This window comes from Gouania willdenowi, chromosome 6 (genome assembly GCF_900634775.1).
Source record: "Gouania willdenowi chromosome 6, fGouWil2.1, whole genome shotgun sequence".
NCBI classification, from domain to species: Eukaryota; Metazoa; Chordata; class Actinopteri; order Blenniiformes; family Gobiesocidae; genus Gouania; species Gouania willdenowi.
Window position 1 is genome coordinate 44585464 of NC_041049.1, and position 16155 is coordinate 44601618.

The 16155-nt window shown below is 38.5% G+C and overlaps 1 protein-coding gene across 1 annotated transcript in view; it reads right to left on the reverse strand.

Annotated features, from left to right (window-relative positions):
• Nucleotides 1–3226: 3226 nt before the first annotated feature.
• polr3b (polymerase (RNA) III (DNA directed) polypeptide B) overlaps nucleotides 3227–16155 on the reverse strand; it is a 39029-nt gene continuing 26100 nt past the window's right edge. The window contains exons 20-28 of the mRNA XM_028450698.1: nucleotides 13024–13233; nucleotides 12543–12701; nucleotides 11107–11224; nucleotides 10867–11009; nucleotides 7414–7517; nucleotides 6165–6331; nucleotides 5192–5305; nucleotides 4923–5096; nucleotides 3227–3617 (exon numbers count right to left, since the gene is read on the reverse strand). Of these exons, the coding sequence (XP_028306499.1) occupies nucleotides 3488–3617; nucleotides 4923–5096; nucleotides 5192–5305; nucleotides 6165–6331; nucleotides 7414–7517; nucleotides 10867–11009; nucleotides 11107–11224; nucleotides 12543–12701; nucleotides 13024–13233 (1319 nt within the window). The 3' untranslated portion in view covers nucleotides 3227–3487. The remainder of the gene's footprint in view (nucleotides 3618–4922; nucleotides 5097–5191; nucleotides 5306–6164; nucleotides 6332–7413; nucleotides 7518–10866; nucleotides 11010–11106; nucleotides 11225–12542; nucleotides 12702–13023; nucleotides 13234–16155) is intronic.

A 16155-nucleotide genomic window follows, 5' to 3' on the forward strand; every position in this document is an offset into this window, starting at 1 on the left:
ATCAATTACAATTACATTCTCAATTACTAAAATTAAATTACAATTAATAAACCTTTAATAAATAAGCCCATAAATCTTATCATTCCTCTTGTGATGGCTTTCTCTTATGATAACTTAAAATGGCTGTAAAATACACAAAATATTATCTATCATCCAATTTGTTTCTCATCTCTTGGTCTCCTTATTAGACTTCCTAATCCATGAAAATATTAATATTATTGGTGCTAAAAATGTGCCTTTTTTGTCAGTATACCCCTTGATTTATGTATATATTTTAAATCATAAAATGATCCTGAAGAGAACCAACAGAAAGTAGGAAAAATTTATGTGAAACATATTTTAATAATTGTTAGGTACGTACGTGTAAGCCATAGAACTATAACAATACAATTCAATTACGATTACAAACAGCAACAGATTTTTTTTCCCAACTACGTGATTACAATTATAATGGACCCCAACCTTGGCGTGCAGCCACCTGGCAGGAGCGAGCTACAGCAGCAGCTACACGGTGTGAGCGACTACTGAGCTCATGCAACCCGGGTTGGGGTCAATTATATGCGTAATCACATAATTGGTAATTAATTACAATTATGACGTAATTACAATTGTAATTTTCAAAATTTGTTGCTGTAGTAATTGAGTTCAGATAATTGACTTTGTAATTGAGTTCAGATAATTGACTTTGTAATTGTAATTGGCATTAAAATTCAATAAAACCTGTCATTTATAATTCAATTAAAGGCAAATCTGTGAAACCATGTTACAGCTCTATGACATTACACACATTTTTTTTTTAAATTTTAAATATTTTTAAAAAAAAACCAAAAAAAAAAACCAAAACACATACGTAGTTTCATCAACTTTTCCCACTACCTGTCAATTCTCTTTAGAATAATTTTATCATTTAAAAAATATATATATTTCGAAGTACAGTGACAGAAAAAAGGCACAGACACACAAAATATTAATAATTAATTAATATTAATGGATGAGGATGCCTAACGAGGTAACCAAGAAATAAAAACTAATTAAATGATAGATAATATTTTGTAACATTTTACTTGAAGATTTTTTACATAATTATTTTTCACATTATTATGGCATGACACCTGTCATTAGCATTAATAAGCTAATAGCAAAAGCTGTCATAATTTAGCCAAAGACACATAAATAACAGCCTTAATGACACACTATTCATGCTAATGACAGCGTAATGTCAGCCTTTTGTATAAAACTTCAAGTAAAGTGTTATCAATATTTTTGTGTATTCTACAGCTAATTTAAGACATGGTTCAAAACTGAGCCGTTATCATAAGAGATGCTAACAGAAAGCTAACACAAGGGAAGAAGTATTTATATATTTATTTATTAAAGGCACAGTAAGTGTGATTGAACTTTAGTAATTGAGGATGTAATTGTAATTGACTTTTGGGGAGAAAATAATTGTAATTTTAATTGTAACATGTAAAAAATGTCGGTCACCTGAACATGGAAAATTGAAGACGTAATTGTAATTTGAAAATGTAATTGACCCCAACCCTGCATCATGCCCTCAGGTCCTCAGATGAGAAAAAGCAACACTAATGAGTGAAAAACCGACATGTTGTTAATCACAGTCTGAGCATCAGAACAGGATGCTTTTAATCTGAGTCCAATCAAGAAGTGAAGGACAGGTGCACCCATAGAGCCCCCACCCCACCCCACCCCTCCATCCGTCCACACACACTCGGCCCCCGCACAAACCACGTGTTACGCTTTTGTTTGCCAAAAAAGCCTCAATTGAGATGTGTGTGTATGTGCGGGCGGGGGGTATGGTTACGCTATGTGCGACGTGTTGGTGGCATTAAGGAATCTCTCTCAAGGGAAAAATACTACGTCTCAAAGCATCAATAAGGTCGTTTCTTTCAGGTCGTCGCCGCGTGTTTGCGCTTCGTCACATGACGTCTGAGGGCGAGGACTCACTGCTGTCAACAAAAATCACCTCAGCTCACAGATACTCACTAAAAACACTTCAAAATAAGATTAAAACACAAACGGTCTCAAAAAACACGCATTAATGTAACATCTGTGCTCAACTTGTAGTCATTTATAAGCTGTTCTGTTATTATCAGCAGTAGTTAATTAATTAAATTTAAAGAGCTACAGTAGAAGTCAAAAATATAAAAATGTCATATAAAAAGTTAAACATTTTGATCAAAACCAACACTTACAATCCAATATAATATTTGCCATTTTTAAAAGTAAAAGAAAGAAAAAAAGAGTAATATTTAAAATAAAGGTTTTATTCAGACATTTTAATTTGTGACATTTGTAACTTTATTTATTTATCCTAATCTTGAAATATGTCATTATGCCTTTTTTTAAGCTTCACTCTCTCTCTTTAACAATAATAATGTGTAGCATTAAAATGTGAGTTATTTTATTATGTAATTTATTTTGTAGTAGAGTTAAGGATTTTTTTTTTTTTTTTTTTTTAAATCATCTTTCCCGATTTTACAAATTTTAAGCACTTTTAGTGACACCTGCTAAACTCTGCAGCCATAGCTACTTTTGCTATTATTTTTGTTAGTTTAAATGTTTCTTTAAACTTTTGTTTCGATCCATAATAATTATACTGCCAGTTTAGAGACGCAACATCTAGTGTTTTTGAATTACTGTTTAAAACAATTGCTTGTAATCTGATCCAACACAACAGGGAAAAATCTGATTCTGAAGTTTGCAATGGATTACTTTTGCCTGGGGAAATAGATCGCACATTGAAAACTGGCGGCCCAGGGGCCACATGCAGCCTTCGGTGTAATTTTGTGCGGCCCCTGAAGTAAACAAACTGAACAACTCCAAAAAAGACCCAAAATTACAGAAACCTACAAGAAATTACAATAAGTATACGAAACGACTCCAAACACACAAAATTACAAAAATACACAAAATGGCTGGAAACACACAAAACAGCAAATATAAAAAACGACAACACAAATAAAGATGAAAACAAAAACACAAAAAACGACAATAAAAAAAACAAACACAAAATGACAACAAAAATGCACAAACCCTTTGCTGTCTCTTTTGTTAATGACAATCACATTTTTGTGGCCCCCACTGTGATGAAAGCCCATCCTGGAGCTGAATCAACAAATGTGTATAGATCCTCTGTTGTCAATGTGAAAAGTCTGATTAAAGGAACAGATTTGTTGTACAGCGTTTAGTAAAGTGTGTGCTTTGGTGTTTATTACCAAATTAGAAGGAATCAAAAGTGCATGACACACATGAGCTGAGTGCAAAATAGAAGTCTGGAGTTTATTTCAAGGACAAACGTAAAGAATAAAGGTGGTAAAGGTTCATCATAACCGACCTGAAAAGAAAGCTTGGGTCGTCCCTCGTTCACGTTCGCTCAAACAAAAAGTCCTTGGAGTTTGTTTTTCTCTCTCTTTGATAAACAAAATATTCTCCATGTCTAATAACACAGGCTGTGTTCCTGAGCTGCTCACTCGTTGTAGCGAGACAGTTTGAGTCGGGGGATGATGTTCATTGACTGAAGCTCCTGGAAAAGCAGTTTACAGGCGTACGGGATGCGCAGGGAGGAGACCTGGCAGGAGGATTTACAGTAGTGGCACCTGAGGATGAAACACACAAACCTAAAGATTAGATTAGCCCCAAACACGATGACAACGTACAACACATTAGCAGCAGAGCTAAACCAGAGTAATAAAACAATAAAATGTGATAAATACTCCCAGATTCATCTCAGGAATCTAACAAATTACCTTCTCGTAATGTACTGAAGACAAAACAAAAGTCTGATGTTTCTACACAAGCAAAAAATATCAGCATTGATGTGATTCGTGGCCTCCAGCCGTTGATAAGTGGTTCTCAAACTATTCAGATGAAATGGGATTTTAAAAACCCCAGAAATTGGTTAAACGTCTTAAATTAGAGTGCCCCAAAATGTCAAAATGGTTTAAAGTGTCAATATTGGAACAATTAGTTTAAACTGGCCAATAATGGGCAAAAATTAGCATGAAATATGGTGAAAAGAGGTAAAAAGAGAGAATAATGGGTCAACATATGCAACATTAGGTGGCAAAAGTGGTGGAAAGGATTTATAAGTGCCAAAAATGTCTTGAAAATGGAGAAGTGGCAGAAATGGGAGTAATATAGCAAAAATGCATTAAAAGGAGCAAAAATATGGAAAGAAAAAGTGATGAAAATATGGCAAGTGTGGTGTTGCAGAAAAAGTGTAAAAATAAGCAAAAATGGGCACAAATTGTTCAAAAAATATCTGGCGACCCCCTACCAGTGTCTCGCGAATCCAAATGTGGTCCTGACACCAAGGTTGAGAACCAATCTTCCATAATCACAGTGATGAAATACCTCTTGTCCAATCCAATTACTTGATCAGAACTAACTGTAGAATATGTGTAAATATTAAACTCCTTGTGTGTGTGAGGAAAGATGGCGAATCCCTACCCATGACCCCGTGATTTGTGACGTGGAACACAACGAAGAAGCAGCTGACTAAGAAACACAGCATTTTCCAGTTGAAAATTTTCGATCTCCGAGTTCAACCGAGTTCAAGTTGACATATCTGAAAAATGCATGACTGCTATAATGTTATTATTTCATCCCCAGGTTCCTTTTCAAGAAGGAGGTCAGAAAATCCAGAGTTCCACGTTGCTTGAAATGCAGCATTAGATCACAGCGTTGGATCTCGTTTGATCACGTGAGATTTCTGTCTTGGTGGAAGATCGGTGGTGGGACAGAATGATTGTGTGTGTGTGAGATTATCAGAGCACAAACACACAGTATGATCCAAACTGTTCTATGCCTAATTTTCACCTTCAGATTGAGGAAATTCTCGAGCGTGTACCCTGCTGAAGTGAAACAGACCTTGTGTGTGTCAGATGAGTCTTTGAACTCACCACCCAGAGTATCCCAGCAGGCCACACTGTCCACACACGTCCACCTCGAAGGCGTCGCTGGATATCATGAGGCGTTCAAGCAGCAGCATGCTAGCTCCGTAGCCAATCAGACAATCACGCTCCATCTCGCCCAGACGCAAACCTCCGTCCCTGGATCGGCCCTCTGTGGGCTGCCTGTCAGTGAACACACATGGGCCAGTTATACTCACTGTGGTCTGTGCGTACGGTGTGTGTGTGTATGTGTGTTTGATGGAGGAAGACGACGTCACCTGGTGAGGACGGCTCGGGGTCCTCTGGCTCTGGCATGCATTTTGTCCAGAACCATGTGCTTCAGTTTCTGATAATACACCGGCCCAAAGTAGATATAAGCCTCCAGAGGCTCACTGAAAACACACAACATTACAGAGAAAATGGAAATAAATAATATATGGTTGAACAAATTAGTCCATAAAAGTTGGATAAAGTGAGTCCTTGCTTTAGTGAACATTTGTTTACTGCGTCACTTAACTCACAAAAGAAGCAGGATGTGCATTTAGTGTCTCTAGAGACTCAGAAGTATTAAAAACGTGTGTTACGTTAATGGTAATGAATCCACAGCTCAGAGAAAGATGGAAATAGGGACAATGAAAGTGTATTGTGTAATTAGAGAGACACATTACCAGCATTCATGTAAGCATTAAGAATAATGACAGATCTGAGCTTTAATACAGGAAACAACAAAGGGTTTGTGTATGTTTGGAGTCATTTTGTGTGTTTTTCTTGTAAATTTGTATTTTTTCCTTTTTGTATTTTTAATGATGTTTTGTTCTCATTTTATATTCTAGTTTTTATTTTGTGTGTTTTCATCATATATTTTTTGATGTTTTGTTCTATTTGTCATCTTTTTTTGGTTGAAGTGCTTTTGTTGTCATTTTGTGCATTATTGTTATTTTCTCTTATTGGAATAATTTTTGTTGTCATTTTGTGTTTTTGGTGTCATTTTTGAGTATTTCTGTTATCACTCTGTTTTGTATTCTCTCATGTTTTTGTTCTATATTTATGCTTTTGTTATCATTTTGTGCATTATTGTTATTTCGTTTTTATTTTTGTGTTTTTTTTGTTGTCATATTGTATAGTTTTGTCTCAGCTTTTTATTCTATATTTTTGTGTTGCGAGTCATTTTAGTGTATTTTTGTATATTTTATATTATAGGTGCTTATGCACACGCTGGTTTGTGCTGTAGTTGAGCTCTTTCTTCATTACCCAGTGATTCCTGAGGTGACGAAGTCTTTTCCCTGGTAGTTGTAGCCGTAACGAATGAGATCCTCACACACGTCCTTCACTTTGCTGCCTCCGAAGGCCGTGCCGTAGTGAAAGCGTCCGTCCAGGACTCCGGCCTTCCCTGCCAGCAGCTCGATTAACTTTCCTACCTGATAAAGCCCAGAAACATAGTCTGTTACAGCCCACCCTCGTCATGCTGATACTGTGGGTGGGACTGGACGACACATGAGCCCTTTAGGGTCGGCGGAAGACTGATTTGAACAATTGTGCAGAGGTCCGACCCTGGGGACCCCTGACCCTGGCACATAAAAGGAAATACCTACTCTCATATCACTGTTAGCCCACAGAAACATCCTCCCAAGCTACACATTTCTCAGCCTTTCCCCGTGGCAACGGCGGCAGCAGCAACAAACACGCCAACACGGACAAGTTCAGCAGTAAAGATGTTTCAGGTTTTTACGGTTTGGGACCAAGTCTCATGTTACTCACACTCAGCACCATCGTGCAGCTCGTACCACCCTGTGTGTTACCCTCTAACTAACACACACACGCACGCACGCAGCCATTTCCGCAGCAACAAATATCTGTTTGTGTACAGTGAGATTGCTGCTTAACACTTTCAATAGACGTGTGCTCTGGAAGCCAATGATAACCCGGCCTGAAGAGGAGCGCGAATAATGAGCGTTTGGTCTCCAAAGAACTGAAACAAACTTATGACGCGCGGCAGTCAACAACGACTGCTGCCAATGTAGCACAAAGACAGACTGACAACAGGCCAAAAGACAACAATTTGATTCCAGCAAAATTATTTTAGTCTTCTTTTTGAATGATATGTTAAAGTTTCATTTATTCAGACAAATGTTCCTTGGGAAATCCACTTTGATCTTCTGACATGTTTCGACTGACAACTGCCAGTCTTCGCTTTGATGTTTCCTTGACTTCCACATAGGTTCAAGGTTTCATGTAATCAATGAAACCTCAACATATTATTCAAAAATATGACAGAAATATTTTATTCTGGAATTACTACGCTCAAGTCAAGGAAACTTCAAAGAAAACAAAGCAATCAACAGACACCTCTGACGAAGACTGGCAGTTGTCAGTCGAAATATGTCAGGTGATCAAAGTGGATTTCCTGAGGAACACTTTTCTGAATAAATGAAACCTTAAATACTGTATAATGAAAATCAGTGATTGGACAATGATCGGTGTGAGCAATGGTGGCTCTTACCGTCATTCTGGAAGGATATCCGTGAGGGTTCATGATAATATCTGGACAAATTCCCGTGTCACAGAATGGCATGTCCTCCTGAGGGACGATGAGTCCACAAACACCTGAAACACACACAGACACCATGAAGTCAGCTTGGAAAAATCTGGGAGCAAATCAATTCCAGAGGATTTAACTGGAAACTTATAATTGGCAAAGAATGGTATTTTTTTTTCCAGTGAGGAAAAACAATTTATTCAATAAACTAAACTGGCCAATAATGGGCAAAAATAAGCATGAAATATGATGAAAATAGGTTAAATTATGGCAAGTTTGGTGTAGTTGCGGAAAAAGTTCAAATTGTTCAAAAAATATTCTTAGTTTCTTGAAAGCATCTGGCAACCACCTCCCAGTGTCTTGCGACCCCAAGTGGGGTCCTCACCCCAAGGTTGAGAACCCCTGGTCTATAGGACTCCACATCCCACAATGCAATGCAAAAACCTTTCCAACGTCAGGAAACCAAGTTTTTACAGTGGAGATGAAAACAATCTTTCAAACAGCAATTTCAAAATTTTACATATTTTTTTTATTCTTTGATTTATTGATCTATGAGGCCTTCACTATGTCTTCATCTGATTAAAGATCATTTAATGTCCGTAGCAGCTTTAAGATCTATTATACTTGTGACCAACACCAACATTAAATTTCCATGAATGAACAAATTCTTTTTAACCTTTTTTTGACTGAACGGAAAACGGTTTTGTTTAGTTGTCTGTATTTGTGTCGTAGCCTTGCTGCTTGTGGCAGGGCGTGACATTTCCACACTCATGTGGACAGTGTCCCCTTTTTGACTCACATGACGTTGAGGTTGAGGGGGGGCGAGCACCCTGGTAGCCTGGAGTTTAAGTGTGAGTGCAAATGTTTGCCGAGGGGGGCCGAAGCACTCTTCACTGGGCAGGGTAAACAGATTGTAGAGCCATTTGCAAATGAAACCAAAAAAAAGAAAGAAAGAAGAGAGAAAGCAGTGAGGAGGAGAGGGAGAGCAGGATGTGGAGAAAGGTGCTAAGCTGGATGGGCAAGACCAGGATTACACACTCATGACTTTCAGTTCAGCACACAGGAAGTGAGACAGATCAACTGGAGAAATTGAATCAACGCACGTGGGAAAAATTCACTATACGCCAAACGCTCGGTGGCAGGGCAGACTGCTAATGCATCACAGGATGTTGGGACAGGATGTTGACCAGGGAACAAGTGCAGTGACTTACTGGAAAGTCATCCAGCAAACAGGAAGAGAGAAAAGAGAGTCGGGTACTGAAGAAACTAAAGAGAGAAAAGCAGCGAGAGAAAGGCTGAATATCAAGCTGAGGGCAGAGAAGTGGAAAAGGTGGAAGAAACTGGACACAGTGGCTGTGTTGGAAATGTCACACAGTACTATACACCACAAACTCAATGAGTATATACTGTCTACTATATACAAGTATAATTTGGATGATGAGCGTTCCCACTGAAGTATACTTCCAAGTTTCCCAAGATGCATTTGGAACCTACAACGACAAAAACCTGAAGTACACTGAGGTTAAATATCTCTGTTGATTCTCCACCTTTGAAAGTTCTGAAAACATTTTAGGTGAGAAAGTGACCAAGTAGAATATCAACATGTGCTCATTTGATCCATAAAACTCACAGGAACACATTTCATATTGACATTTCAGAGACTTTCTGAGACCATTGTGTTAGTAGCACCACCATTGTCCTACTGACAAAACTTCAGATAACTTCAAAACAAGAGCCCTATTCACAAAAGTGTTAAAAATTAATAAAATACAAAAAGAGATGCTTTTGTTTTGAAAAGGGGATGTTTGATTTTTAGCTTGAAGTCAGTCCCAGGATGATTTTACATTCCACTCACAATGCATCATGAGGTGGTTTAGTATGACTAGTGTGCCCTCCATTCACACTTAAAAAATGTCCCCATATAGTTTACTTTAAGGTATTTATCGCATACTCAATCTTTTCATACTATCTAATGTGAATAGTAAATGGTAAATGGACTTGATTTATATAGCGCTTTATCCCCACACTGAAGCAGTCTCAAAGCACTTTACATATCAGCTCATTCACCCAATCACTCTCACATTCACACACCAATGTAAAATTGTCCCGGGACCGTCTTCAAGCTAAAAATCTCCTTTTCCAAAACGAAAACATCTCTTCTTGTCTTCCATTCATTATTTAACTATTTTGGAAATAAGGCTCTTGTTTTGAAGTTAACTGGAAGTTTTGTCAGTCGCACAATGGCGGGTCCTCAAAAATCTCTGAAATATTGGCATGAAATGTGTATACAATACTTGATATTCATGGATCAATTGACCACATGTTGATATTCTACTTGGTCACTTTCTCACTTAAATTTTTTCAGAACTTTCAAAGGTGGAGAAACAACAGAGATATTTAACCTCTGTGATTCAGCTTTTTGTCATCGAAATACATCTTGGGAAACTTGGGAAGCACACTTCAGTGGGACCGCTCAACATCTTAATCATACTTATCGTATATAATAGTTTGAAGTTATTGAGTTTTTAGTGTGTGTAGTACGTTAGGTTGCCATTTCAAACAGCCACAGAGAGAGAAACAGAAGCTCTAACAACATACATCCTGAGTGTTGTTTGTTTTGTGTGAAAGTGAATGATAAAAGAGGCATGAAATCAGCAGAGAAAGGCAGGACAACAGCCAGGGTCCACTGCCCTCCATCACAGCCCATACAGCTCCATGCTGGCGGCTCGCACAATGGGCTCCACCGCTGATGACCACCCCTCCACCTCCACAGCTGTGTGTGTGTGTGTGTGTGACCAGTGAATAATTAACTTATTCTGCTCTGCTGACCAGGACTTATGAAAGCAACATCCGTCACTATGGACAAAATTGATGCCAAGTAATAAATCCACTTTAAAGTCACTTTAAAACAAACAGGAGGAATTCTCTTCTTTCCTCTAGTGCTCGGTGAAAACCTGACGTGTTGCACGTCCATCCTTTCCATCCAGGTCTAACCTCACGGCGACCTCTCACACCTCATCGTCACGTTCTGAGACATCAGACAATGTCCTACCCCGAGCTGACCGCCCTGTGGTACTCACTGTGTTAATGAATGGAGTAAATTATACATGGCGCCAGTTTGCCTTTTTTTGATTAAAACATCATACCAGTCCCTCTGTAGGGGAGGTGCCCCAAAAACAATGGAGGTTGTAAACACTTTAGCCCAGGAGCAGCAGAATACTGCGGGGTGTAATAAATTTGCATAGTCTGGCACTGGACAAAGAGCCAATTAATTGAAAAGAGCTCTTAAAGTGTGAGGACGGAGGGAGGGGGGGGCGGTGACAGAGCAGCAACAGCTACTGGAACTTGACTCAACAAATACTCCGGCAAAGAGGCGACCAACACTATCGCATCATCATTTAAAGCTCTTTCAAACACCTTTCTGTCCGTGTCGGCTGCTGAACTTGTCTCCTATCTCTGGTCTCCGGGTCTGTCTCAGCAGGATCTTGATGAGGAAAGCGTCTTCAGCGTTGGAGGAAACCATCACCTTCTCGATGTAGGAGTCAGTCGAGCCTTTATAACTGCAAAGATGGACAAACAGAATCGAACACAGCGGCTCTTTTTTCCTGAGCAGCTATATCTGAATAGACAAACAGTGGCTGAGATGACAGTTCTCACCTGATAGGGACATCTTTGTAGTGAGGCTGGCCCTGTGGGGCACTGCCCTCCAGTGGTGTTTGGGTGACAGTTGGCATGGATTTATTCACCATCACCTGCTTGTTTTCCACTCTCTCACCTGATGCAAAATAACAAAAAACATACATCCTGTAGAAGCCATCAGTGAAAAAAATTAACACAAAGAGAAAAAACCTTGCAAAATGAAAAAAAATCTAAATCTAAATCATTTGATAAGGAAAACCAGTGATTCTCGAACTTTTTTTTGGCTCAAGTACCCCTTTTTTAAATTTCTGAAATCAAGTACTCCCTTTGTCCGACTACAACATTTTGTTAATAATACTGTGAAAAAAACAACTATAGAGCATAATGGTGAAATGAATGAGTAATAACACACATTTTAAAAAATCTAATTTTGTAAATAAGTGGAACTAACAGTATTTAATGCCTGAATAAATTATTTTCTGTAGTTTTTTTTTATCATTTCCGGTCATCTCCCACCTGGTATGGAACCAAGATTGACCCTTGTATTTTTCAGTTCATGTTCTAATCAAAATCATTTCAAAATTAGAGATAATTAGCAAAACATTTATAAAATTTACTCTGAAAATAGACTAGGTAGACTACATAGTTACATGATTATATAAAATATGTGACAAAAAGGCACTTACCCTCTTTATTTATTCCCCTTTTAATTTCACCCTTGTTTTCCCTTGTAGGTAGTATGTATTGTATGTTTGATTTTTTGTTTCTTGACTTATTTAATTAATATATATATATATATATATATATATTTTTTTTTTAAATGCAGTGTACTCCTGATGGCAGTTGTCCATTTACAATGAATTTTCTGTCAATTATTGCAATAAAGTACTAAAAAAACAATTTCACCTTCATTATTATGATTATCATTTTTACCTAAAAATAAACATCACGAAACCCCATATTTTTAATACTTTTATTTGTAAATTTGACACACTATCAAATGCCATAGCGTACCCCTAGAGGTGCACGTACCCCCATTTGAGAAACACAGAGATATATCATGACACATATTTCAAAGCATCATTTTGTAACGTGACAAGTCTCGATTTTTTTGAAAAAAAGCAAAAAGTAAATGTTTCTTTAAATTAATGAATCCAAAAGTGTGAATTTTTTGAGAAAATAATCAGGATATGCAATCTAAAGAAATCTAAACTGGAGCAACATTTAAAATACTATTGAACATTTTGTGACTGACTTACAATATCTAATAATCTAATGGACTATTTATAGAGTTGACAGAATCACTACAAGAAATAAATTTATTGTCAGGAATAAACTTGAAACAAAAAGATGCGGTCACATCCACTGCAGGGATAAAACAAGCCTCCTTCTACTATTAAGTCACCTTCATGGGAAGATGAGAGCAGAATCTTCTTGGTAGCGCTGAAACTCACCAGGGGAGCAGATACCATCAGCATCCAAGATGTTGTGTCTCCAGATGGGCTTCCGTGTGGCTGCATCCAGCATGGGCCCCATCACCTTGTCAAAGGTCTGATTGGTGTAACGTCGCAGCGTGCATTTGGCATTTTTGTAGACGAGGCAACGGCCAAACCCTGAAGTGAAATAGGTTCAACGTTAAATATGAAAATTGGATAACTTTAAACTCTTTGCTATTGATTAAAAGATGAATAAAAAGTCCTTGTTTTAGACCTTATATAAATAATACAAGGAAAATATAAAACAATGAAGGAAATAAAAAGCATGTATAAATTGTTTTAATAATATTTGATTGAAATCTGATTAAAACTAGAATTATATTAAACAAATTTAAAAGCTAAGACTTTATTCATGTTTAAGAAATAAAAATAATATTTTTTACATTTGACACAATATATTTGATCACAATGTGTTCTATGAGCGTTCAGCAGGTCTCACCTCTGTCCAGGGAGGCTTTGTTAAGCACCAGAGCATCCTCAATATCGTAACCGCTGTAGCTCATCACAGCCACGGTGGCGTTTTGACCAGCCGGCAGCTTCTCAAAGTCAATCAGCTCGATGGTTTTGGTTTTTACCATCGGCCTCTGAGGATAGGCCAGCAGGTACATCAGGGTGTCGATACGGTTCCTCTGGTTGTAGCCGATGGTTCCTGCATTGAAAGAGAAACAGCGCTTACATCTGTGGATTTAAAAAGGTTTGGTCGAGAGCTAACTTGGTTTAGCTTGTACACTTAAAGGATGATTCATGGATGTTTTTTAAAGACCTAACAGGAGCTGGAGCCTAGTTAACACCAGTTTATACTTTTTATTTAAATGGTACGCTGGCCCGGATCCAGAAGAAATCTAAACTGGCGGCACTTATGAGTAGGATTACACATCTTCTGCACCAGAACACAACCTTTGTGTTCAAGGTTACTTGGATCTTTGTCTTTCCTTGGTTGATTTCAGAAATGGGCCACGTTTGTCACAGCGTGGGCCACAAAAATGGAACCTGAGGGTCACATTTTTATTATTTATGCAATGATTTAGAACAATGACAAATCTGAGCATTAACATAGGAGACAAGAAAGGGTTTTGTGTAGTCATGTGGTCATTTGTTTTTTTAGAGTAACTTTATTTGTATAGTTTTATTTTTATTTTTTTTAGGTATTTAGTAGTCATCTTGTGTGTTTAGAGTCATTTTGTGTGTGTTTTTTTGTCCTGTTTTGTATTTTTAGAGTCGTCATGTGTGTTTTTGGAGTCATTTCGTGTATCCATGTTGTCGTTTTGTATGTTTTTCTTGTGCATTAGTGTTTGTCTCTCATTTTGTATCATTGTATGCGTTTGCTTTAGGGGCCGACCAAAATTAGCCCGAAGGCCACATGTGGCCTTTTTTTTCAAATCATTATACATACGTAACAGATCAAGCAGCATGCATATAACACCTCAGCTCTAGCTTAATGGACGTATTATATTCATATTCCTCACCATCAAGAGTGGATCCCTGTGTGGAAGAGAATGTCCAGCTACACCCGTGCAGAAGTTATTGTACTATTAAAGCTACAGCAGAGCCCCACTGTTTGAAGCAGGACTTAATACAGTGGGGCAAAAAAGTATTTAGTCAGCCACCAGTTGTGCCAAGTACTCCCACTTAAAAAGATGAGAGGCCTGTAATTTTTATCATAGGTATAACTCAACTATGAGAGACAAAATGAGAAAAAAAATCCAGAAAATCACATTGCAGAATTTTTTTGAATTAATTGGTAAATCCCTTAGTAAAATAAGTATTTGGTCACCTACAAACAAGCAAGATTTCTGGCTCTCACAACCTGTAACTTCTTCTTTAAGAGGCTCCTCTGTCCTCCACTCTTTACCTGTATTAATGGCACCTGCTTGAACTCATTATCAGTATAAAAGACACCTGTCCACAACCTCAGACAGTCACACTCCAAACTCCACTATGGCCAAGACCAAAGAGCTGTCAAAGGACACTAGAAACAAACCTGTAGACCTGCACCAGACTGGGAAGACTGAATCTGCAATAGGTAAGCAGCTTGGTTTGAAGAAATCAACTGTGGGAGCAATTATTAGAAAATGGAAGACATACAAGACCACTGATAATCTCCCTTGATCTGGGGCTCCACGCAAGATCTCACCCCGTGGGGTCAAAATGATCACAAGAATGGTGAGCAAAAATCCCAGAACCACACGGGGGGACCTAGTGAATGACCTGCAGAGAGCTGGGACCAAAGTAACAAAGGCTACCATCAGTAACACACTACACCTCCAGGGACTCAAATTCTGCAGTGTCAGACGTGTCCCCCTGCTTAAGCCAGTACATGTCTGGGCCCATCTGAAGTTTGCTAGAGAGCATTTGGATGATCCAGAAGACAATTGGGTGAATGTCATATGGTCAGATGAAACCAAAATAGAACTTTTAGATAAAAACTCAACTCGTCGTATTTGGAGGAAAAACAACATCATACCTACTGTAAAGCATGGGGGTGGTAACATAATGCTTTTGGGCTGTTTCTCTGCAAAGGGACCAGGACGACTGATCCGTGTAAAGCAAAGAATGAATTGGGCCATGTATCGTGATATTTTGAGTGAAAACCTCCTTCCATCAGCAAGGGCATTGAAGATGAAACGTGGCTGTGTCTTTCAGCACGACATTTATCCCAAACACACACGCGCGGGCACACAACATAGATTAACAGAGGAAAATAACGTGATGTCAGATGCACATTAAGCAACAAACTGATTAAGTTTCTGTTCTAAATTGCATCAACATTAACAAGAATAAATAGTCAAATAAGTAGTAAGCTGCTTCTCAAAGTTTTAAAAATTTCTTCTCAGTGCAGTGCTGAGTGAGAAGCAGAGAGTGAGAGAGCGAAACACGCACACACTCTGCTAGTGGGGGAGGGGCTCTGCACGCTCTGTCTGCAGCAACACGGAGCACGGAGATTGTGGCAGCCGCTCTGCATATAAAGTGGATCGGCAAACACAGCGGCGCGCATCGGGCGATGCCGATACACGTAAAACATGCAAAAATCGACCGGCCGATGAATCGGTCGATCACTACTATAGAGGTAGGACTGATGACATCATCACTGTAGAGGTAAGATAGATGATATCACTGTAGAGGTAAGACTAACGAAATTTGTAAAGAATTTATGAAATTATTGACGGGATCTTTGCAGTCCAAACAAATCAGACGTTGCACACCCTTGAACCAAGCAGCAGCCATGTTGAAACTCTCAAGTCAGTCTGATCCTGGTCCGCAGAGGAACACACACACACACCGATAGACAGACACACAGACAGACAGAAACAGAGATTCCTTGCTTTTATAGAAAGATGACTTACAATAATTGTTTCTGGTGTATGATTCAAATTTTGTTTTTGAATAAGGAAAATAAGAAAATGAAAATTGCAATGAATCAGAATCACAATAAATATGGAATCTGCAGCCAAGTATTAAATCAAGACAAAAGCGTATCGTCCCAGCCCTACTTCATGTGGAGGATTACAGCGCTCCTATAGTTCGGCGGTCCCGAGTTAAGGCATTAGGGCTGTGGGCCTCCCTGGAAGCC